The 24,645-nt window shown below is 40.2% G+C and overlaps 2 protein-coding genes across 4 annotated transcripts in view; one reads left to right on the top strand and one right to left on the bottom strand.

The window, feature by feature from the left end:
• Nucleotides 1-24,645, bottom strand: part of ctnna2 (catenin (cadherin-associated protein), alpha 2) — a 360,950-nt gene that overhangs the window by 100,152 nt on the left and 236,153 nt on the right. The window lies entirely within an intron of this gene.
• lrrtm1 (leucine rich repeat transmembrane neuronal 1) lies at nt 15,683-20,514 on the top strand. The gene has a single exon (XM_056370629.1). The coding sequence runs from the start codon at nt 17,156-17,158 to the stop codon at nt 18,731-18,733; it is 1,578 nt and encodes a 525-aa protein (XP_056226604.1). The 5' UTR covers nt 15,683-17,155; the 3' UTR covers nt 18,734-20,514.

Here is a 24,645-nt window from a genome sequence, read left to right as displayed (position 1 = left end):
GCAGTATGGGGAGCTAGAGCAATGCTGCCTGCAGCCTCCCTGAACTGAATAGCAAGTAGTTTGCGAGGGAGGGACTGAAGGAAGGGCAGCAGAAGAGAAGAGAAGAGAAGCGAGGGAGAGGCTGAGAATAGGTTAGAGAGGGTGAGAAAATAAGAGAGTGGTGTGATATCTGTGAGAGCAGAACTGTGGTAAAGAGAAAAAAAAAACGAGTCAATGGGGTGAGAAGAAGGTTTGAGTATCATTGATGTACTTTTGTTTCATCGCAGAGCTGAAAAAAGTCAATTTATCACACACACACACACACACACACACACAGTCGCCTTTACATGCATACACAAACATGACGTGGCTGTCTGTGGGTGCTGTTTCTGCAGAGAGTAAAGCTTCAATACAAGTCAAATGCTACGGCTCGGATAGAACACCTGAAACAAAGACGTGTGGGTCAATCCAGTTCAAGAACCTGCTCTTTATACCAGGAGACATAATCCCATTTTATCATCATTTTCTCCTTCCTGCATTGCATCATCCTCCTCCTCCCCGTCGTGGATCAGACCAAACACTGACATGTTACGAAGTAGGGGATTTCTGTGCAGCAACGGACAGACATTCTGCACAGTGTTGAATTCTCAAGTACTTTTCAATGTAATGGAAATCTATGCCAGACTCAACTACATATATCCTCTGTGTCCCATCCATATCCAGTGCGTCTCAAATAGTGCTGTTAACTCTGATTAATGGCTGTGGTTGTCAGGTCAATACAGATGGATAGTATAGTCTCCACAAGTCAAATCTGAGCTAGTCTATGTTCACTTCTTAATTTTTTTTTTTTTGAAATTTGAAAATTTGTCACAGGTAGATTTTTATGCAATGTCATTATGAAGACATGTATCAAAACAGACTCGAATGAATGTATTTTAGAAAGAAAAACATGTGCACAGGCAGAGAAACAAGGGAACAGACTGATTTGTTGTGTCTGGACATCATCCACCTTCACACCTACCTCAGACTCCATCCCTGCTTGTCTGATGGTCTCTTTCCACTCATTGCTCGCAACTGTCAAAAACAGCCTCTGTGTCTCTCTATGTGACCTCTTAACTATACTGTGTGGAGCACAGGATTACAAGCAAGCGAGGTAGCTCCAGAAACCTGCAATGACTGACAAGAAAACAACTTTTTCAGACACCAACGCATTTTGGTGCTTTTCACACACTGCCTCTCATAGATGAGATCTGGTGGAGACTGGAAAGAGTAGTCCTCTGCACAGTTGAACAAAAATTAATGGATTCAAATTTTACAAAACATGTGCCCAGCGTACAACTTCTTCTTAGCTGCCAGTCTTTTGCTATCAGTGTGAAGGTGGCCTTTGTCGGGGATAGCAAGCGGTATGGAGAATAATATGCGTGTTTTTGTAAACCAGGATAATGATGACTCAAGCTGCTCTTCTGGGTGGGTTGCTGTGTGTAGGTAGTACTAATCAGGGATTAGGGTGGTTTGGGAAAAGGAAAAAAAAAAAATGGCCAAAAGTCTCACAGCAAAACAGAGCCACGAGTGGATCAAATAAAAACATGCTAATGATAGCATGATAACACTAACGCACCTACTGCGTATTGTGGCTGAGCCCACCGTAGAGACAGACGCTGTGTACACAAACAACACTGATATACTACACAGAGCTAGACAACAGTGTGTTTCCATGCTGTAATGATCTACGGTGCAACAACTTCAAAGACTGCTGGAGCTGGCAGAACTGGTGAAATGATTATGTCTCCTACTATCCTTTCATGTGGGCTTTGTCAGTCCAGCCACGCAGCACCGCAAGCCACTAACAGAGCTGTTGCTGCTATTAGTTGGGAACAGTAAAGCCACAGAATATCTGGACATGATGTAAGTGCACTGCGTGGGGATGGATCAGGGGATAGGACTTACTGTCATGTCGGGGGTTTGGGGATTGATGTCTTTTCAAAGGACGTCTATTCTCTTCCTTAAGCTGATTAATAAAATGCATTCCTACAATGGTCACAGCTGTTCACAGCGTCAAACCGGCATCTTCAGGAAATGACATGCAGACATCACCCTTGAAAATATTGGCTATCATTCATCAAAGCGTCTTGGAAACGGCACCAATTTAAACACTGGGAGAGAGAGACATATGAACCTCTCTACATCTGATTTATTAAACTGTCACACGACACCTAAATGAGCACTAATTTGATCACAGACTGATAAATTGATTCAACTGTGGAAACAAGGACATGCTGCACCAGTTCCTTATTTACATACGACAGACCTTAATTTATGTGTGTTTGGAAACTCCTGGCCTATTAAAAGGGACGCCTGGTGCAGAACGATTTCCATATGCTACAGGACAAAGAGAACATAGCAAAAGATCTTCTGCTGACCACGGATAATCGCCTAAATGAAACCCATGCTGAGCAATCACCATTTCTGTTCCATAAAGACCTTTCAAATGCTTCCACAGAGAGAGCATGTATCATATATGTCTTCAGTGTAGATTCTACTGAGATGAACAATTAGATTTCTCTCCAGAAATAAAAATATAAAAATAATGATCAAATTTAATAAATAAATGTACCCTTAAGGACATGCATGTTATTTTCATAAGACTCTTCATGAAAATTCTGTGACATGATTGGAAAACCTTGGCAATTTTAATACTACTGTGAGCTCTGCCAGGAAAAGAGCAGCATAACGGGAACTTGTGGGCATCACAGGGAGAGTGAAGTGTGCCCCTGGGCTGACCAGCCTTATTTTCAATGCAGTGACAGGTCTATGCTGTGGGTTACCATCTTAATTATGCATGGTCCATTTGGTAGACGAGTCTCTAGTGCAGGTGGCCAGCTGCACCAGACAGTAGCTGATAGAAGAATGACATAATGAATCATGTCGATACCTTAGTCTCTGCTCTGAGCAACTTAAATAGAGTGATGCCAGTAGTTAATGGAGCCAGTGCTTCCTCACTCAGGTTAGAAAGAAAATATAAAGTGGTGCTTGGAGCCCCTAAAGAATGCAAATCCTCATTACACAACACAATATGAAATATCTGGTCAAGTTTTGGGGACTTATAATGTGAAATATGTCCAAATAGCAAGACAAAAAAAATGCAGATTGTTCAGCGATGGTTTTGGTATTTCATAAATGCCAGAACAAGGACATACAGTAGCTGCAGATTAAGATTACTCCCCTGAATTGAAGGCTCTTAAACTACAGAGATTTTTAAGAAAGCCCCACGCACAGTGCCAGAGTTCAGCAATTTGCAAAAAAGTTCATGGCTTTGTAAACAAAGGGGCGACTCTGATTGGGCTCTAGATTTCTAGATTTGAAATTACTAAGGTGAAGAGAATGAATCATGCAAAAACATTTCTAAGCAGTGAGACACTGAGCACAATACACACAGCTACACACGCAAGCACAAAGGCGGCAGAGAGGAAGTGAGGATGAGTTTTTTTTTTCTCCTGTCAGAGGATTTAGCTGCCATTGTCTGCTGCCAGACACAGCACTCTGTGTGTTAATCAAGGGTACAATTTTGAATTCAGTGGCCTTATGATGTGATAACAATTCTTTTTTTTTTTTTTTTTTTTACTTCTACTGAGTAGGACTTGGGGATGTGTCATCATGTAAAGTCACATGGCACAGATCTGCCACACCTTTTGGGATGTGGTTATCTCTACCTGGTGCCTGTGGTCAATTTACAGTGTGTCGTGATACGGATCAGCCTGTAGCAGGGTAGATAATGCTAGCTTCTATGGGTTGACTTGTACTAATGACTTATCTGGATTGTAACTTAGAGCTAAACAAGGTGTCACTTTCATGTGATGTTTACAGTAAATGTGATAAAAGTGACACTAACATCTCTCTCACAACTGCAGGGATGCACTGTAATTCCATCATTTTTATTTACAGTGCACAGTTTACTAATGTTTGAGGCTGAATTGACTCTTGTGGATGTAAATTCATAGAGAAGGTTCTACTGAAAATTCAGTGTGATGTCCCTTTTCTTTCAAAATGTGTAATGTTGTCTATATGTAGGGACAAAACAAGGTCAAAATCTGTTGTCATGGTTATTATGTATAGGTGTTGCACAGCTCACATAAAAAATATATATAAACATCTATACAGTGCGATATGCTGTACTAAAACACAAAACAAGAAATGAGAGAAACAGTCAAATACAGCCAGAATTGGGGTTATTACCTGCTGAGATTAAAATGATAAATGATTCAACCATGTTCATAAATACTTTATTTCCTGATTTCTCTGAAATGTAGTTCATTTAACTTATGATTTACACTAAATTTGTTAAAAGAAGGCACTGGTTTGTAAATATTAATGATGTTAAAACTGGTAGAGATTCACAACTCCAATCAGTCAAACAGTAAACCCAACTGGGGCTTGGTGACACAGTTAAAAAAATATTGTTTTTATATTTTTCCTTCTGCAAACTACAGAAACACTAAAACATGACTGAGACATATTTTTAGGAGTACATGTACAAGACAGCTGACCTGAATAATGACAGACATGCACCTCCTGCATGACTGTTATACATATTGAAAGAACAAATGCTATCCCATACAGCTATGGAGTGTTAGTGCTCGATGCCAACACTAAAACATTGTGGACCACATCAAAATCAGTTTCAGCACAAGCAGAGCAGCATACGAATTCATCTGCTCCTGCTGTTTGTGGTTTGACATCAGCACAGCACACTGCTGGCCAGTTAACTTAAGCTACCCAGCAAGTAGACAGAATCTGCACACTGCTCCGCTGACTCCCTTCACTTTACCTCTTGTGAAAAGAGGTAACACCTCATCAACAAACACACACTGAGAGCGAAAATCAGTGTTCACGGTCTTTTCTCTGTCTGTCCTTGTTGTTGAAGCGCCCGCTGATTTCAGTATGAGATGGACAGAGCCCAGTAACCACCTGCAGTCCCATAATCTGTGGCAGTTTAGTATATACTTTAGTATTAACATCACCGTTTACAATCTGTCATGACCCGAAACTGAATTTTTCCCCCTAAAATAACCTTTTTGTGTACATTGTGATAACTTGATTTTCATGATGTAGACATTTTACCCATCATGCAAAAACAAAAACTCAAATGATTCAAATTCATTCCATATATTAGCCAGTCCTAACCCCAATTACCCTTCTTTGACATAGGCCCACAACACTACCTTTAAAAATGTAACATTTTAATCCTGCCTTGTTAAAGACAAACATCTAGATTATACAATAGTCTACATACATAGAAGGTTATACAATAGTCTATTTTTAGCTCCTTTGAAAAACATCCATTTTCAAACTGTTGCATGATAACATGATTACTCACATTTGTTTCTTGTTATGCTACTGTTAATGTTATACTTTTTTTTTTTCATTTTTTTCTCTTGTACATGTGTACATTGCAGATTTTCAGTCAAAAATCTGCAGTGAAGTTTGCCAACACAAAGCACAGGTGTCGTTTGTCCCATATGTAAACAAACACCAGCTGCCAACAACTATGACACAGTAGTTCCTGAAATACCAATTCTAACTTCCAAGTAAAACAATCTGCATGCTATATGTACACCATCTGGTACCACACGACCTTTAATCCAAAATAGAGTTTTTCATTGGCTTTTATGAATGCTGTGATCTGTACATGAAGAGTTCAAAAGACAGAACACGCTCCAAAACTCCTTTTGCATTGCGGCACACCGGCTCAGTGGCTCAGTGGCTCAGTGGCTGGAATTAGAACATGCTCCCCTTGTTCATGTGGGTTTCTGACAGGTAGCCTGGTTTCATTACACACCAACAGACATGCGAGCTGGGTATTGCGAACAGCCCTAAGAAGTGGAGCTGAGGACCCCATGGTAATTAATAAAGTACAACTTTAACAACCCCCTTAAGTCATGAAAAGGTGTTGTGGGGATTCCCTCTGTGAACACAAAGGACATCCCTCCTTTGTACTGACTTCTAGGTGAGCTAGATATTTGTTGATGGCAACGCACGTATCTGTATAAAGAGAGAGATGATGAAAAAGTGCCAAAACACACAGGTGTTCTTACATTTGCAACAGACTTAAAATAACACCTGTAATAAATGATTTACAAACTCTAAAAGCTTGACAACATCTGCTGTGTTACTGCACAGTTTAGCTGCTGTGCTTTCACCGTGTGTATGACAAATTCATCTGTGAGACAATTACACGAGATCCTACCAGGACTGGATGACGCCCACAGGCCAGAATTAGGTGGAGTGTAAGACAACCTTACATTTTCTTTTGGATTCCACTTGCTTAACTTAACACAAGCATTTGCACTCATCCACACAAACACAAGCACGCTCACATACTTGAGTGCCAGATTACAGTGTTTAACCACTAAGCTGATGACAGTGTAATTTTATCAAGTGCTTTGGAAGTTAACTTAACTACTGGATTCAACTCAAATGAAGATTTCTGCTAATGTGACCCTGGTGACTTTCCATGCTGCCAGTGACAAAGCAACGTGTGTCCTTGAGGGAGAAAGCTGGCATTATTTTTATCTTTTTCTATTATAACCAACAATTCCCTTAAAGAGACTAAAACCAGCAATCAATTTATCCTACAAGGTTTGTGTAGCCACAGCCTGATGTAGCTTATATCTCTGAGTCACCACTGCAACTCCACAGCCTCCAAAAACCATTAAAAACACATGAAAGAGCCACGCGTTTACATCGAGGCCGACATATTCCGTCCCTTCACTGCGACGACAAGTATATTTTTTTTCTGAAACAACTCCGACTGCATTTTCGATCTCTTAGAGTAGCTCCTTGTCAGGCTCAGGGCACACGGTTCTGTGTTTACACTGCTTTGCCCGTTTGATGAGCTGGGAGGAATAACACCTTACTGCTACAGAGAAGAATATTCTACACCTCAGGATTTGGAAGAAAAATGTCTGCAAGCGTTTATCAAATGTGTTTGTGTGTAAGATGAGAAAAGAAAGCATTCAGTAGTTTCTCACAATATTTGTATAGGGACCTCATTTATAAACAGTGCGTGCACAATTTCCACGCAAGAGCTGGGATTCATAAAAGCTGAGTTGAGGTGAGAATTTGCTTATGTTGTAATGTTATACTTTCTATCATGCCTTCATGCCTTAAATCAGTTTTTATAGACTTTGGATAATCGCAACAGTGAAGAATTTCCCAGTTTAACACAAAATGTTTGGAACCATTGTTCAGTTTCACAGCAGACATTTGAAGCAGCGGTGTTGCACATAACATTAACCATGGCTCTGTTCTGCATGCCAGTGAGTCATGACAATTAGCCAGCATGTACAACACCAGGACCCTGAAACTGAACCAGCTAAATAGGATTCAGCCATAAATAATTGTATTATCTATTATGTGCTTTCCCTACTGTGACACATCAAAATGTCTTTCATGGAAAAGGCCTATGATAGGGCATGATGGTCATACATGGGGCTCCTTTCCAGGTGAATAACAACAACAACAATAATAATAAAAATCATCATCATCATCAGAGTCAAATACCATGCATCGTCTACCATTTTGTTGTTCGAGTGGACCTACTGAGCTAAATTCCAGCTCAATATATTTATTCTGGGACTCCACTAGAGTAGCTTTGTATGGTTCACAAGATTCAAAAAAAGTTACTACTTAATCTCAAGCGTGTTATGCAGCCCCTCAGTTGAGCGACTGTCTCCAAACAGATAACATTAGCTCAGGCCACCTTAAAAGCCCACTTTCTTCTGTCTGGCAAAACATCCGGAAGTCTGCCAAGGGGTAGCGAAAACCAAACGTTTGTGAGCACTGCCGCATCAACTAGTTATTGAGCTAGTTACTGTCAAGGTGAGAAATCAGTAAAGGAGAAAGAGAGCTCCGGCGTGCGCCTTCAGCTGTGACACTAAATGAGCAGCAGGGAGGTTCTTGGCATCTGCCCTTACACCAGACCTCTCTTCTGAACATCATCTTTCATTCTGCCTCTTGATGTTAACAGTGTTAATAGAAGTCGATCAAAATCAGAAGGATATTTATAGTAGATCAAAAGAGTGTTGCAGACTTGTGTGCCTGAATCAAAATTCTAACAACAAACTTTCTTGAAGGAAAGAGAAAACAGAGTTTCTACTACACGATTACTGCGAGAACATTGCAAACACATAGTTTTTGTTTGTGAGTAACAAAATTCAACTAATTTCAGTTCAAGGTTCAAGATGTACGACTTAATGCGTCAAATGTGAAACACAAGGAGCTTTCTTATATTATAAGGTTTATCTGTTCCTTGCAGTACTGTGCGCTAATGGGATTTTATTTAGATTTCTAGGCTAGGGTTCTTACCTTACTTTGCAGTTGGGACACTAGGGATAAAGGCACAAGTCATTTTCTGTCTAAATTTACAAGTGTTTCAGCCTTTTACATCAGAGACTCCTCTGCTTGCTGTGTTCTGCTCTGCTTCATCCCAACATGAGAGAGGCCAGTGGACACATGAAGGATGCAGAGGCTTGTTGGGCTCTGAATGAGGCAATAGGCCAGAGCAGTCAGGGCTATCAAAAGTGGGGGCATGCGGCTCCAGAGAGCTGGGTTTTGAAAATGGGCTTGGTGGCTCTCAGTGGGATTTCTGCGTCATCTGACAGCAGAACAAAGTTCCTTTGGCAGACAGAGCCTAGTCACAGGCGCTGTTTGATGTAGTCTCTGAAGCCAAAAACATTAGAGGCAGAACACAAATGCATAAAGAAACACACTAAGTAAAAATGTTAAAACATGTAATTGAATTAAAAACTGAACATGGAAAACCCACACACATCACCACGCCAAATGTGGGTGAAAAACTGGCTGTGGCAGGTAGCTGTAAATGTCTACCAGCCATGGTGGCGGGTGAAGAATTCTGATCTTGTTTCTGTATAAAAGCATGTCCAACGCCAAGAGTGTGACTGCACTGTGTTGTGACATGGAAAAATCACTGTCTGTCTCGCTCTCTCAACAGGGAACACCTCACATCGGACATACCTGGAAGCAATTTAGACACCTATTAATTTTCTCTTTCACACACAAATACACAGACAGATGCAGTTCCACGCCTGAGTCTCTTCCACTTAATTACTAGTTCTCCTTCTGTTTCTATCTGTAAGAATATCAAATATAATATAAATATAATACTCTTCTATCTACAGAGGCGTCCTCTCTCTTCTTTTCTCGACACTTTAACTGAATGTAACTTACATTTTTCTTTGAGCTGTTGCATACAATCATTAGTGGTAAAAACACATGCATAGTCTCTTCCTGTGTGCCTTACAAACACACGCTGCATGTCTTTTTGTTATTCTGTTTGTGCCTTCTTGACAATTTTCTTTGTTAAACTGACTTCCAAGTGCAGTATTTGACTTGACCCACTCATATGTCTGTATATTGTCACTGATCTTGTCTGTCTGTTATCTGTCTGTCTAACTACAACTCTTCTCTCCCACCCCTTTCTTGCATCACTGCTTGATCTTTTTCTTGCTTTTCTGTTGTTCCACAGTAAACAGTGATGTAGTTTAAATGGCTTTATATTTTACGCACATATACCAATATATACTGAGTGAAGACTTTATTAGGAACACATGCTATTTAATGCAACCAGCCAGGTCCTTCAAATAGCTGTAACTCAGCAGGGAAAAGAGTCAAGAGTCAGAGTTACTCTTTAACCTAACATTTGAATGGTGCTACATGTCAGTGCCAAATGTGGAGGTTTCAGCATCTCAGATGTAGCCACCCAGCTGGAATCTTTAAATACTACGGTGAGTAGAGTTTACAGAGAAAAGTGCAACAAATAAAAAACAGTCAAGAGCTCTTCTGTGGGCAAAACACCAAGTCAGTGAAAGAGAAGCGCAACATGTTCAAGGCAACAGAGAGGCCACAAGTACACCAAGCAGCTTTGTACAACTGTGGTATGGAGAAGAGCATTCGTGAAAGCACAAGCAATTGATCAAACCTTGAAGTAAGATGCTTAGAACAAAAGCAAAAGGCTTTAGTGGAGACATGATTACTGAGACTGGATGACTAAAAGGAGCATCACCTACAGAATCTTGATTAAAACTAAATATTACAGGGTCTACAGCAGAGGTGTCAAGCAATGTGTGGCTTTTAAAAAAAACAAAGAACACTGAACAAACAATTAGTGATCATTCCATTTGTCCCTTGTTCTAGTAAAACATAGTAATACAACTACGAGGTGCGCGACCTAAATTGCCTGTGTGGTTTAAGATATGCGGAGAGCAGAAGACAACTCAACATTATGCATTAGACATTTAGACAATGTGATCATTAGACTCCATGCCAAGGCCAGTCACCATCACTTCATAGGAATTTTCATGGAAATGAGAAGGTTAAGGTTTCGCCTTGAAGTGGTGATGCTTTTTATCAAACCAACTAAAAAGATTTGCTTTTGCAACCAACATTGGAAAACTTGAGAGGAAGAGGGTCAAGCTGTCTCAGATCTGAAGGATGGTGTGAAATAAATAGAGAGGGTTAGAAAAACAACACATACATTTAGTTAAAGTTTAAAACATGCTGTGGCATGTTTGTGCTCAATACAGAAAGTTAACAAAATGTTTTATCATGGCTGCTCACAGTGCAGAGCATTATTTTTGTATTGGAAGAGAATCATAAAACTAGAGGCGATTTAAGATCATGCTGCTTCCAAAAGCCACCCCCAGATTTACTAGCACAAACAATTTATTTCCTACCATCGATGATAAATATTCTCTTTACTTTACCCATTTTGGCCTTTTCATTCAGATTCTTAATTCTTTTTCTCTTTTCCTTTCTTGACGTACATACAGTCGTGTATACAGAGCCTCACTTTCACATCACCGCGGACAAACTATCAGAGCTTTTCCAGGCTTACCATCCATCTTGATCTAAACATTCTCTATAAATCAAGCGCTCACCCACCTTTGAAACCTCAAACATGGCCGAGACATGAGGATAGCATTATATAGATTTTTCCTGTTTACCGAGGCAAACTTTGCATCACACAAAAACATGCTTCAAGGAGTTGTAACCCATAGCGACAGCCATGTTCCCCCTGTCACATGCTCCAATGAGCATTACGATGGTATTGTTGTTCCTGTTTTATTCACCCCAGCTGCAGTTAGTAAAAGCAAAGGAAGATGGAGAGAGGTGGATTTTTTTGTATATTGTGTAGCAAACCCAGAATGCATACTAACACAAACCTCCACTGAGTTACCATCTTCACAATTTTTATTCAGAAGATGTATATCTGTGATATGAGTATGATGGTAATAATTAGACATGCCCACGGCTATCTCAATTCATTTTTGAGTACATTTCTTCTGCTCTTCGGCTCATCCTCAGTTGCTGATTATATAATGGGATTATGTCATCTTAAATACCAAAGAAGACAGAAAATAAACACTAAAGCTGAAATGAATAAGCTTATGTTAACTCTCTGTCCACTTGTGACCCTTTTAGACTGAGAGAAACCTCCATCTGCTGGGGGTTTCACTCAATTGCTGATCCAGAATCATTTCATGCCGTTTCCTCTCCACACCAATGACAGCCGCTCTACGGTGCACGCGTCTCCACCGACCCCCACCACAATCCCTTCCCAGCTGCCCATCAACATTATCTCTGCAGCGGGCCAATTAGTCATCATCTGCCTTGTTTTGTTGGGCTCACACAGTCAGATGTCCTCTGATTCAATAAATGATTTAAATAATGGGCCTGTAATCATAGATGCTGATAATTCTGAGACTTATTTGATCCCTCAAATCAATTCAGTGTGCTGGCAATACACAAACAACCTCTAACCATTTCATTATAAAAAATATCCAAGATGTCAATTAAAATGATCACATAATTAGCCAGGGACATGAAATCATGCTTAAATTTTAAATGTTTGTTTACACAACAACATATTTTAACAAATAAGTCCAGAACAACATTCTCTCAAACCTCTGACACATGACTGTTTGTCTTTGAAAAGTCAGGCTTAAGCAGTGGTCAGATGGGAAGCCAGTGACGGATCATGTTCTTCTCATTGCGCTACACACTGGAAAGGGTAATTTAATTTTTCCTCATATATAGTACTTGACTTTACTTAATTGTATTGCACTTGTTTCCACATCGATTACTCACTAAGGGCAAAATAACAAGCAGAGCAGCATCACTGGCTGGGTAGAAAATTCTTCTTATAACAACGTGTAACAACACCTTTCCTTATTGAAAAAAGACACAAATAATCATGATGAAAGAAATAAATATGAAATATTATTAAATCAAAAAAAAAAGTTATTCAGATTTGTGTTAAATAATGCAATTCTACTGGGACAGACAAAATGCATCAAACAAAACTTTTTGGTTAAAGTTCAACATCATTATCAGCTGTAAATTACTTGCTGCACCACATTCAATACAATATTAAGCATGAAACCATAAAAAAACAGCCCTTCTTTCCATTTCACAAAGCCTCAACTAACGTCTGAGTGTGACAAAGATCTAAGATCATTTTATGACTCATTTATTTATTGTTTGATATGGAGGCTGATGAGTCACATTCATACATGAACGCTAACCTGAAGACTTATGATGTAAACTAGAAGAAAAAAAAAGGTTATTTAAAGGTTATTCATTAAAAAAAAATCCATACTCTTAGCTACCATCAATCTCTAATATGGCCGTATCTGTTTTCTATGACTGTGCTCATGTGAGCGTGTCATTAGGCGAGTGTGTTTCACACTCACACACATGGTCACACACATGGTCACACACATGGTCACACACTTTCACTCACACTTGTGCTGACTTTAACTCCAAAGTAGAGAGCCAAAGCTCTTAAAGTCTTAAAACTGATGGTCTGGATACTCTCATCTCCTGTTCGCTGTGTCAAGTCATTATAGTGCACCAAGTCATTAGCTGATGGTGTAGTCATCCATTACAGCTAGGAGGGAATATAGTAAAGGCAAAGCACAGATGATTCCACTTCAAGAAGTTCAGATGATGTGAAGGAAAGTTTTTGTTCTCCTTGTTGCTGTCAGACCTTCACTGAATACTTTAAAATAAGATTTGAGAAATAAGAAATTGGATCTGGAGCTAGCACACTTTCATGCAAAATCTGTTTAGAGATTTGACATCCTGGCCCATCTTTCTTCCTTCACCAAATTTACTTTGATAGATCTGACAATTACAGAAAGACTGTGTTGTCTGGTAACTGAAAATTAATTTTCCGAACAAAAATAAAAATCAAACGACAAAGTATTGACCAAGGAAAAGTGGAACTAAAAACTAAAGAAAACAAGAGACCATCTTGCAATTGGATCGCGCCAGCTGCAACATTCGTCAGCATGTTGACATTCAGCGGACGGGCGCCAACCATCTTTGAACTGTGCCTTCATTTTGATCTAAACTACACATCTGTAAAGTTTCATGACTGTATCTTGCACAGTCATGGCACTATCACTACCTCAACCATCACAACTACATGCCTAACACCAACCCTTATCCTAAACCTAGTTCTAACCTGAACCCGAAAAACCAAGTCACAACCCTCAAACAGCCATTTAAAGCTGTGAGGAGCAGCCAAAAAAGTCAAACTGGTCCTCACATAGACAGAACAACACACACACACACACACACACACACACACACATACATTATATACCTATATTGTTGAGAGATGAGTCTCTTATTATTAAGTGATATAACAAAATACCTTTGGATCCCATTATATCGAGCAGCTTTTTTATTTTACTGTGTATAGTTCAGTCTCCACTCAGGGACACATGTCTGGGGTGCTGCATACAAAAATATTTGGTGATCCATTGGCATGTGTGAAGCTGCTGTGCACTACTTGCATATGCACTAAAAAGATATCTGTACATATACTCAGTGATTAGAATACAATCAACAACAAAAATCTACAGCAGATTTTAGCCAATGATTATTAATTAAATCTTGATCAGATAAACAGCCGTGCATAACAGACAACAGTTTAAAATAGATGGTAGTATAACTGTCACAAAAGGCCTGTACTGTTGTTGTAGTAATAGGCTATACCACTGGGTGGGGACTTTTTGTTTGATGAGATGCACTGGCAATGGTCTAATCTACCATGTTCCCTGTAACACTGTGAAGCTAACTCTCCTTATTACTTTTTATACTTTACTCTTACATTCATATATGACTTCAGAGTGGAGACTAGATAAAAAATACTTGATAAGTACAGTCGAATAAAGTAAAACTTCCTGAATATCCCTGTATCAGTTAGCCAGCTATTCTACAGCTAATGCTAATGCCATACTACCAGCTCCAACACAAACAACAACATTACTGTGATTGACTGCCAAAGCAGAACATATGAAAAGACACAGTGGAATGGTAAATATCTTTGAAAACACACCAACCACCTGGGCTTTTGACTTTACCCAGTTTAGCACTATAGAGTATTAAAGGGACCCATTTCCAAAGTAATGGAAATTATATATCAGAATCTTTTATTTAGCTTCTGTAGTAGTAATCCAGATTACAGAACAAATGTCGACTCAAGCTAAGAGTCAGTATCAAGAAGGAAAAACAACTAGCTGTATTGCCTTTGCAAAGTAAAAGTAATGGGTATTGCTGCTTGCGATAACAGCATACTGTAAATGTTTATTCTAGGTTTTGTCCTGCTCTATGAAAGGATATTTTTTATTTCAAGTTTATTTAACTCTATACATTACTGAGCCTACAGGACAGTAACAGAGAGATAAAATTATTGGGGATTACAAGTATATTTAATATTATAAATTTGTAATTATATTTTGTTCACACAAATTTTTCACTCATTCATTCGTTCATTCTAAACTCCTTCTTAAGAGCCAAAGAGCAAGATGGCTTGATATCAGAGTAATGACATCTGTCCATAAAAATGCAATGAACTCGGAGAGGAAAAAAGAGCAGATGGTGAGAAAGTTGGCTGGTATGAGGAATGTAAGGCACTGTCACAGCTCATTGTCTTTGAAAATTAATGGGAGAACGATGACAAGGCTAGGACCGATCCCAGAGAAGTGCAAAACAAGGCGAGAGCGGACCTTCAGAAAAAAAAGAAAAGAAAGTATGTTACAGTTTTATGCTAATATTATATGGCAAGCAATTACATCTGTATTCAGAATAGATAGCCTAGCCATAATTGACAATGACATAGAATGCCTGGCTACAGGACAGTTTGATCAAATGAGGAATGTCATACTCTAGTCTTCACTCATTATGCTCCAGACTTTATTGTTAGCAAGGCTAAACAATGAATATCAATAGACTGACAGTGAGTCATTACACAAAGTCATAATTGAAATCATAAGACATACATGATGATGAGTACATTTAAATGTTACCATCATTATTGGATTCATTTCTTTCATGTTTTATGTGACTAAAGTTTTGATCCTGAGAGAGAATATGGTTTATTTGAGTTATAATATTTCTTCCTGTTTTTTGTTTTTTTTGTTCATCTATATGTGCTCATGATTGTTAAACTGCATGCAAATGGTTCTCTGCTTTTAGGGGTTGAACAAATGTAGGACACCCTTTTGTTCACAGGATGAACGTTATTTTGCAACTTCTGAAATCAGAAAAATGCTTTCTCACAGCGACGTCAAAGAGGCAGACATAATATGGCCCAATTTATTACAGTCAGTGAGGGAGGGAGGTAAGGAGGGAGAAAGAGAGAGAGACAGGGAGGGAGAGAGAGAGAGAGAGAGAGAGAGAGAGACAGAGAGAGAGGGAGAGAGACAGATAGAGAGAAGGGAGTTTCATTAAAGCTCCTGGTTTAAGCCCAGCCCATTCTGAATATGTAAATTTCTCAGGCAGAGAGAAAAACACAGCAAGAGAAAAGTGAGGAGGGAAGAGGGGAGAGAGAGGAAGAGGAGGGGAGCAGCATGAACAAGTGAGTGAGCGATCAAGGGAAAGAGAGCAAGAGAGTGAGGGAAAGAGAGCGAGCACTCTGAATTGTGAGTGGCTTACGACACTCAGTGAACAGAAGGTGCTTCTGCATGCGCTGTCAGTGTACTGGTCTGCTGCAAGGGATTGCGCGCTCCTTTGCTTCCCACATTTACCGCCCCTGCCTGCTTACCAGCACCAGCCTTCAGCAGCCTCTTCCAGCTGGCTGAGAAAACACCCGGAGAGCAAGGGAGTGAACGAAACCTGCAAGCTACCGGGGATGCGAGAGGCTTCTTAACCGAGATGAGCCACTGAGATGACAAGGAATGCTGTTACACAAGAAAACAGTGAACAGGGTTCACCTCTTTAAATCCTTTTTTTTTTTTTTTTTTTCCCCTCACATCCGTCACTGAAAGCATGATTACCCGCTTGAATGGATTTAAACCTTACAAGTCAGTGATTGCTTCCAGAGATGGACGATAATATGTGTTGACAGATCTGCTGAAACTTGAGCAGGAAGGTGAGGAAAAAAGAACAAAACAGATATTTAAAGAGATTTTTCCTTGGTCTTTTTTTTTTTTTTTCTTTCTCTGGTTGTGTCTTCTCCCCTCTGATCATTGCAGCAGAGGACTGCGGAGGAGCAAAAGAGACAGAGCTCATGCATACAGACAGGGGAACTTGCACTTCCTACCATCTCGCTGAAAGCTACTTGAATTCCTTCTCTTTCTGGCTCTTTCACTTGAGGAGAACTAAGACATTGTAAGCCTGCCAAGGATCTGGTGTCCACTGAAAAGAGAGAAGGGAGGGGGGAGAATTTGTACCACAGTGGGGTCTTTTTTAGATTCGCACATAATTAGTGTTGGGGCACAAAGCGAGACGCTGAATGGAGATTGTCAGCTTTTGGATAGGGGTGAGTAGGAATCTTTTCAAATAAGATCTATCAGTGAGGACAGTTTTATTTATTTATTTTTTTCACCCCCTCTACTCTCCACCCACTGCTTGATATCTGACATAAGCACAGAGACTTGCCCTCTATCGTTTGCATTTTCAACAAGGATTCACTCGATTGACTAAATAAAAGTAATATAATATCACTGCCTACAGCTAAGATACAAAAACGTAACGAAACAGATTATCAAATTAATTAAATATGATGTGATAAATATGATGTGAAGGTGCAAAAACAATATCCAGAGTGGTTCAATGGACATTTTCTCAGTGACATCCCTGGATATTTATGCTAATGGATTTCCTTCTAATTGGACTGTACTTAAAGTGGCCACTGAAGAAGCCCCCTGGGTTGATACTGTGTTCACTGGGCATTTTTCTAAGAATGGTTCCCTTGGTGGAGGGGGTTTGTCCAAGGCTGTGCCGCTGCGACAGCAAGCTGCTGTACTGCGAGGGGCTCAACCTCACAGACATTCCCCGCAATCTGAGCAGTGCCATGGGCCTGTCCATGAGAGAGAACAACTTGACTGAGCTGCGGGAAGGCCAACTGGCTGGTTTGTCACAGCTCACCTGGCTCTACTTAGATCACAACAACATTGACATTGTAGAGGAGGGTGCGTTTGACAGGCTAAGACGAGTCAAGGAGTTAGACCTGAGCAGCAACCGGATTGAGAGTTTGCCAAATGGTACCTTTAGGCCCCTCCCAAACCTGCGCATCCTGGACCTCTCATACAACAGGCTGCAGGCACTAGAGCCCGACCTGTTCCACGGCCTTAGAAAGCTCACCAATTTGCATTTGCGCTACAATGCTCTCAAATTTGTGCCAGTGCGGATTTTTCAAGACTGCCGGAGCATGCAGTTTCTGGACTTGGGATACAACCAACTGCAGAGCCTGGCTCGAAACTCCTTCGCTGGCCTCTTCAAGTTGGCTGAGTTGCATCTTGAGCACAATGAGCTGGTTAAAGTCAACCTAGCCCACTTCCCTCGCCTCATCTCTTTACGTACTCTGTACATGCACAACAATCGTGCCACAATTGTTGTCAATACCCTGGACTGGACATGGCATTTTTTAGAGAAGATTGACCTGTCAGCTAATGAAATCGAGTACATTGAGCCACATGTTTTTGAGAGTGCACCCAACCTCAAGGTGCTAATGCTAGACTCCAATCGTTTGACCTCTGTGGACCAGCGCATCCTGGATTCATGGTCATCTCTGGACAGCATTACCCTGGCAGGGAATGACTGGGAGTGCAGTCGCAACGTGTGTGCCTTGGCCTCTTGGCTGAGTGCCTTCCGAGGCCAGCGTGACAATTCCCTGCTGTGTTCAAGCCCTGACACCGCACAGGGCGAGGATGTGTTGGATGCTGTCTACGCTTTTCAGCTATGTGAGGATCCCCCGATGGAGGTAACTACAGCAGGCCTGTACGCCTCGACAAGGGATCTGGCCCAGGGTGGCTCTGTGTACCTGGGCCCATTTACTCCCAACCCTTATGAGGGTGAGGGTAGTGAGGTGGTCACCAGTTCTTTCACTGTCACAGTGGGCCATGATGACCTGGAGAGCACCATGCAGATTCACAAGGTGGTGACTGGCACCATGGCGCTCATCTTCTCCTTTCTCATCATAGTGCTCATGCTGTACGTGGCATGGAAGTGCTTTCCAGCCGGAATAAGACAACTGAGGCAATGCTTCAGCAGTCAGCGCCGTAAGCAGAAGCAAAAGCAAAGCATGCAGCAGATGGCTGCAATTTCTACTCCGGAGTACTATGTTGACTATAAGCCTAACCACATTGAGGGAGCTCTGGTAATCATCAATGAATATGGCTCTTGCACTTGCCAACAGCAACCTTCTCGGGAATGTGAGGTGTGACCCTGCTTTGTGAGTACGTCTTTACCTGTGATTGTCTGGATATACAGTAAATCCCTTTTTTTGGATACACTGGGGAGGGGAATATTGCGGGACAGAAGGAATAAAGGGATCTTTCGGACACTTTTTACACAGCATCTCACTGTGATGTTGAAGGAGTGTGCTTTATGTGGCTGACTATTTCACGGTGGATTTACTGCTACTGCTATCTATTGCTGATTTGAGTCCACAGGGCATAATGGGCACCTGACTCTCGGACCTGTTGATGTTCTACAGGAACACAGAGAGGAATACATCATGGGCACTGAGGCTTTTTTTTCTCATGGATGGATAATTGAGCTTTAATGTGTCTTTCTACTTCAGGACATTTAATTATTGTTTAAAAACAAACTGGGGACACATAAAAGAAGAAAAAAAGAAAAAAAAAGAAACCATTTGTATTATGGTAAACACAATATTTGACAAGCATTTAAAATATTAAAAAATATGTTTAAGTTGGATTAAAAATGTAAAAATAAAAGTCTGTGTAAAATATGTTAAAAGAAGAAGTGCAAGTGTGGACAAAAAATGATACAAGATAATCTATTTCTTTTGTAAACTACAAAAAATGTTTAAATAAATGAATTGCTATTCACAGTAAACTCATTTGTACGTGAGAAGCCTGTCAGAGGATGAATGACAATAGACGCAATCTTTGCGCTCGTGGACTGGAGAGCCATGTCTCTGCAGTGTATCCAACCAAAAAAAAAAAAAATGAAAGGGCCAGAGGGATATCTGCATCTCATCTCAAATGTAAAATTCATGGTCTGAATTTTAGATCTCTTCTCTGTTTTAACTCTCATATTTGTTGTTTTATCATCACTGTGTTGGCTCGCTATCAGTGTAGTTTCTTTCCCCCTCCCCATTGCCTATGTGTGAAAACATTCAAATGATCTATTTCATCGTAATCAGTTAGCATATTTTCATATTATTATATCACTATTTGTGTACCATCCAAGTAAAGAAAGCGTCAAAGTGTCAAAGATCTAAAGCTATGCCTCTCATTGCTTCTCCCTCTTTGGCTTTCACAGAGGAGTGATGTCTCCTTTCACGGAACCAAGCACACTAAAGACAACAATCACCGACACCATGCTTACTTAAATCAAAATACAATTCAAATAGTGTCAGAATCATTGAAGAAATTATCCACCAGCTTCAAGAAAGATTTGCACATACAGTATTCTTCACTGTGTTTTCATGTGATGTAAAATGTTTGTTGAATACAAGGCCATTTTGAGGTGTGTATATATATATCCTTCATCCTCTGGTGTTCATTGTGTAAATTAGTGCAATGACAGATGTTGTGTTTCCTGGGTCCTTTGACATGAACAGTATGTTGTGTGAGGGGGTCGGGGGTTGTGGGGTGGATGGTGGGGGTTGAGGGAGGTGGTGTGAGGGAGATGGAGGATCACAACGACTGCAGAAAGAGGGAACAGACTGCTCTCTAGTGTGCATATTCTCATACTGTGGCTGCATTTCACCTATTGTGCACCATATTCTGCCAACTTCCACAGCAGGGGCAACATCAATATAATGAATTTGCAGCAGCTTTTCTGAAAAAAAAAACTCAATGAATCAATTTGCATCATTTTTTGTATTATTTTGCGATAAATTAAGATAATGTTTACAACTTGTAAGTCAGCAGGAATAAAAATGTTTCAAGAACTCACTGACAATCATTACATAATTAGTTCTGATACGATTAAAAAGTCATCTTCAAAATTATCAATTACATTGCAAGCACAGTTGGTGTTCTGGTTTTCTTTGAACAGTATGAAACAAAGGGTCAGAAAAACAGGTAAGACTTGGTTGGTGCTCACAGGGTTAGATATGGTTTGGTGAGTTTTAAAGTGGTGGACCATGTAGGGGGTGATACAGAGCCTGTGAGTAAGCTCCGCCTGCAAAGAAGTGCAGAGGATTTAAGGTCCCGCAGGCAAGAATGTCTCTGAAAAAATGTTTTGCTGGGTTTGAGGATTAATTCTATTTGAACTGGGCTAATTATCAGTGGTTCTGAAATGAAATAGTTTTAACTAAAAATGGCAGTGATTAGTGAAAGGGGCAAATATTTTTTCCAGTATTTTCTATAAATATTGCAGGGATAGGAAAAAATTGCAAGCTCAAGCTTAAATTTGAGTTAATTCTTGTAATCACATGATCACCAAATCCTGGAGGAACTGACAAAGTGAGCCGCAGGATATACATATCAAATTACCTTCTTTTCCTCCCACAGCTAATTTCTCTCAGGTAAAATCCCATCACATACTAATCATCCATATTAATAAGAAGTGTATGATGGGAATTTAGTGTTTTGCCCCTGAGTGCACTAGATTGAAGCCATTTTCTTACACTACTCCTCAATAAATGTAAGACTTAGTAAACATGAATTTCAGGTTACAGCATAAATACAAAGGATAAGTATAATTATAAATAAATAAATAAAATATTTCTTTCAAAATTTCATCAATATAGAATTCATCACTCAGTTTCTGCTCACAATTGTGTTCAGGGAGTTTGTCTTCACACGTATCCGTTTCAAACAGTGCTGAATTATTAACCCTAACCTCAGCCATCTGGACCCCCGTAGCAATCATTAACATCAAACCAACGTCTGAGGAAGTAGGATGAAAAACAAAGGTGCAATGTGAGCATTTTCTGAAGCTACATTTTGTCATTAAAATGAACTATAATACCTGCAATGTACTTTAATGTTTTTTGGCCATTAACACATTGATTAACTGTGGTTAACTAAATTGATAGTCTGTGTGCACTGCATGTTGTACTGAAGTAACAAGCTAAGCTTTAGGCTTGAAGCTTTAAGCTTGTGGTTATTTGTTAGCAGACATGTTTTAGGGAGTGATAATGGCTTAAAGTTGCCTTGTGGAATTTATGATCCATTTCTTATTTATGGTACCAAGGGCGTCCCACTCTAAGACTCAACATAGCTGTTAATCATAACCTGCCATATCATGTGAATGCAAATGACTGCAGTATGTATGGCAGGGCATCACGATGGGGACAGAGATTTATGTTATTGTCTTCATCTTCACACCCTCTCTAGAATTTGCACATCAGCCCCAACAGCCCGTTAAACATGCAACTGGAGGGTAAATTTGAGGTTGTGAAGATTCATTTGTATAAATATTGGATGATGCCTGGCAAAGAGGCCATTGCTGGCACCGCTATTGATTTCATTTCACTCTTTTCTTAAACAAGCAACCAGGGCAAAAGGTGATGGAGAATGGCCCTGAATATTTTAAGAGCTTTCAGTCCTGAGGGCTGACGTTAAACTACTTTAGACCTATCTCTATCCCTCCTCACCTTTACCTTCTCTATCTCTCTCGTCTATCTTTTTCTCTCAGTGTCCAGAAGACACAGTAAACGTAGAGAAAAACATCAATTCATCTGACTGACAATAGATCAAATCTCTAGTTGACCTAATCCTGGGGTGATGATTCCCTGAGGGGAGATATGTGCTCTCAGACAGCATCCATTATAAATGCCTTGATTGGTGATGCTTAGTAAAAATCAGTACAGATGAGTGGTAACCAAAATGATCATAGTATGTAACAGATGTATTCATCTCTCCCTCACATTTGCAGGTGCAAACTCAACGTTGAGGATGAAGTTTTATTTATATGGAAATCCGTAATTATTTGGAGTCGTTTACATGTGGTGTGGTGACTGTGTAACACAAATCAGATCAGTGTTCAGTCAGAAAAAAAAAAGTGTGAGATTCTGAGTCAGTTTAACTGCAGCTGAGCAGGAGAGCGTGACATTTGTTCTGTACTTTGCAAAGCCACAGCTGTTTGCCAGTCAGAGAATATACATGGGTTGTATGCAGAGTTCACACACTACGAGGTCTGGAGCTATTGTCTTGTAGCACATGTGTAGTAAACTGAGCATGTGGTGAATGTGTGCACATGCAGTTACATCTGTGCACATGTGTGGTTATAAAGGAGCACAACAGACCAGAAAATCATGTGATGTCTAGTACTATATTGTTCTGAGTGCAATGCTGAGTTGAGTAGTCACAAAGGGAAGGTGGACACAAAGGTAGCGTTACTGACACAAAACGTAAAGGTCACGATAATGGAATGAGAAAATGGAGGGGGTGTGTGGAGTGAAAAACGTAGAGAATTCTGTGTGTGTTCAACACAAGACGTGGGTCACAGCTAAAGGTCAAACACTAACAACAGAGAGAAGAAGATTCAAGCTGTACATGTTGTTGCTAGCTGAAATCCCAACAGACACAATTTAGCCTTACTATCAATCAGCAAGCACTCACAACTAGCCTTGTCAGAGTCTCGAGAGTTGTTTAAACAGCAAATTGATTAAGAAAATGGCAATATAGTTTTTTTTACAGCATAAAAACAACAGTGGAATACATAATATAAAAAGAGTATATGCATATTTATGTCAGTGTGCCTGCATGCACTGTACAGTGCTTTTGCCTGTGCAGCTGTGTACGTGTCAGAGACAAAGCATCACTCTGCAGATCTTTGGGAAGTAGCTTGCATCCCAACTCACAGCAAGAGGAGGCCCTTAGAGACACAAATAGATCCTTAAAAAATAAATTAACCGGGCTTCCTGTGAGGGGTATCGATTGGGCAACATTTTGCTTTCTCACTGAGACTGGGACAGTGCTGCATAATAAACGCTTAACACCCCCTCATAACTGGATGGAGAGCTAAATCATGGGTGGCAGCATGTACTGCAGTAGGCTGCAAGGAGCTGGTGATGACTAATGACAATGTGTGGGTGGCTTTCCACTGCTTCTTTCCACTGCTTCTTCTTATAACAGGTGGGTTATCAGGATCAATATTCTAATCATCATCAACATTATCTTTGAATCCAAAACCCCTGACACACTATTTTCTCTCTTATTGTTCATTTTCTTCTAAGCCGCCTTCCAAATACTGCTGCTGTCACTGTTATAAATGTGATATTACTGCACCGAATTCACTGATACCCTCAAACAAAATCCTGGTGTTTATGTACGAGTTTAGGATTAATTGAGAGCGGGCGACAAATGGAAATGACACTCACACATTATAGGGTGTAGAGAGGTCTCCCCTTTTAAATAACAGATTCTATGTAAAACTGGGGAAAGCTTATAGTTTGCTTCCAATCCCTCCCCTTGTGAGAGTGGAACAAACTATAACTTTACTAAAACAGACACAGGTTCAATAGGGCACTATAATTACATTCATTACTCAGGCTAATTCTCCAGGCAGCCTATAGCTCTCTACGCCCACTGATTCATTTACATGTACCATACTCAAGCAACACTGAATTAATAATAATGGCTGAGGAGTCATTATTCTTACCTACATATGGTACTGTAGGAAGAGCAGTGGTGGCTGCTGAGGAAGGTGAATCTGGTTAGAGAATGGGGGCAAGGCTGGCAGCTGAATATTCATTACACTGAGTCAGAGGGTGGAAGAGGGACAGGGAACTGGTGGCCATTATTATTACTGTTATTATTACCGCTATCATCACAGTGTATTTTGTAGTTAACTTTCTTGCTCTGGCTAGGTTGGATTAGCCTATGCTAATGTTTTGTCTTGCATTTACATAAACCATCAGGGTCAGTCAGTGAGATAATACAGAGCAACAGCTGGGCCTGCATCTGGGGCTCCATGTAACCTGTATAAGAGCAGATGTGGGTCAGCGCCTTATACTCAGAGCATTAATGGTTGCTGAACTACAAAGCTTTACTCAGGACTGGAAGCAGGATTTTCTATTCATCTATTATCATTATTCATACCTTTACAGATAGACCCTGTTGCCAATATATTGGGATATACAACAAATCCACAATGATATAAACTAAAATCCTCACACCTCAGATCTTATAGGTCATGAATGTTCTGATT

The sequence above is a fragment of the Seriola aureovittata genome, chromosome 3 (genome assembly GCF_021018895.1).
Source record: "Seriola aureovittata isolate HTS-2021-v1 ecotype China chromosome 3, ASM2101889v1, whole genome shotgun sequence".
In the NCBI taxonomy this organism is placed as follows: Eukaryota; Metazoa; Chordata; class Actinopteri; order Carangiformes; family Carangidae; genus Seriola; species Seriola aureovittata.
The sequence above is the reverse complement of the archived record's forward strand: the minus strand, read 5'-3'. Positions and strand labels throughout refer to the sequence as shown.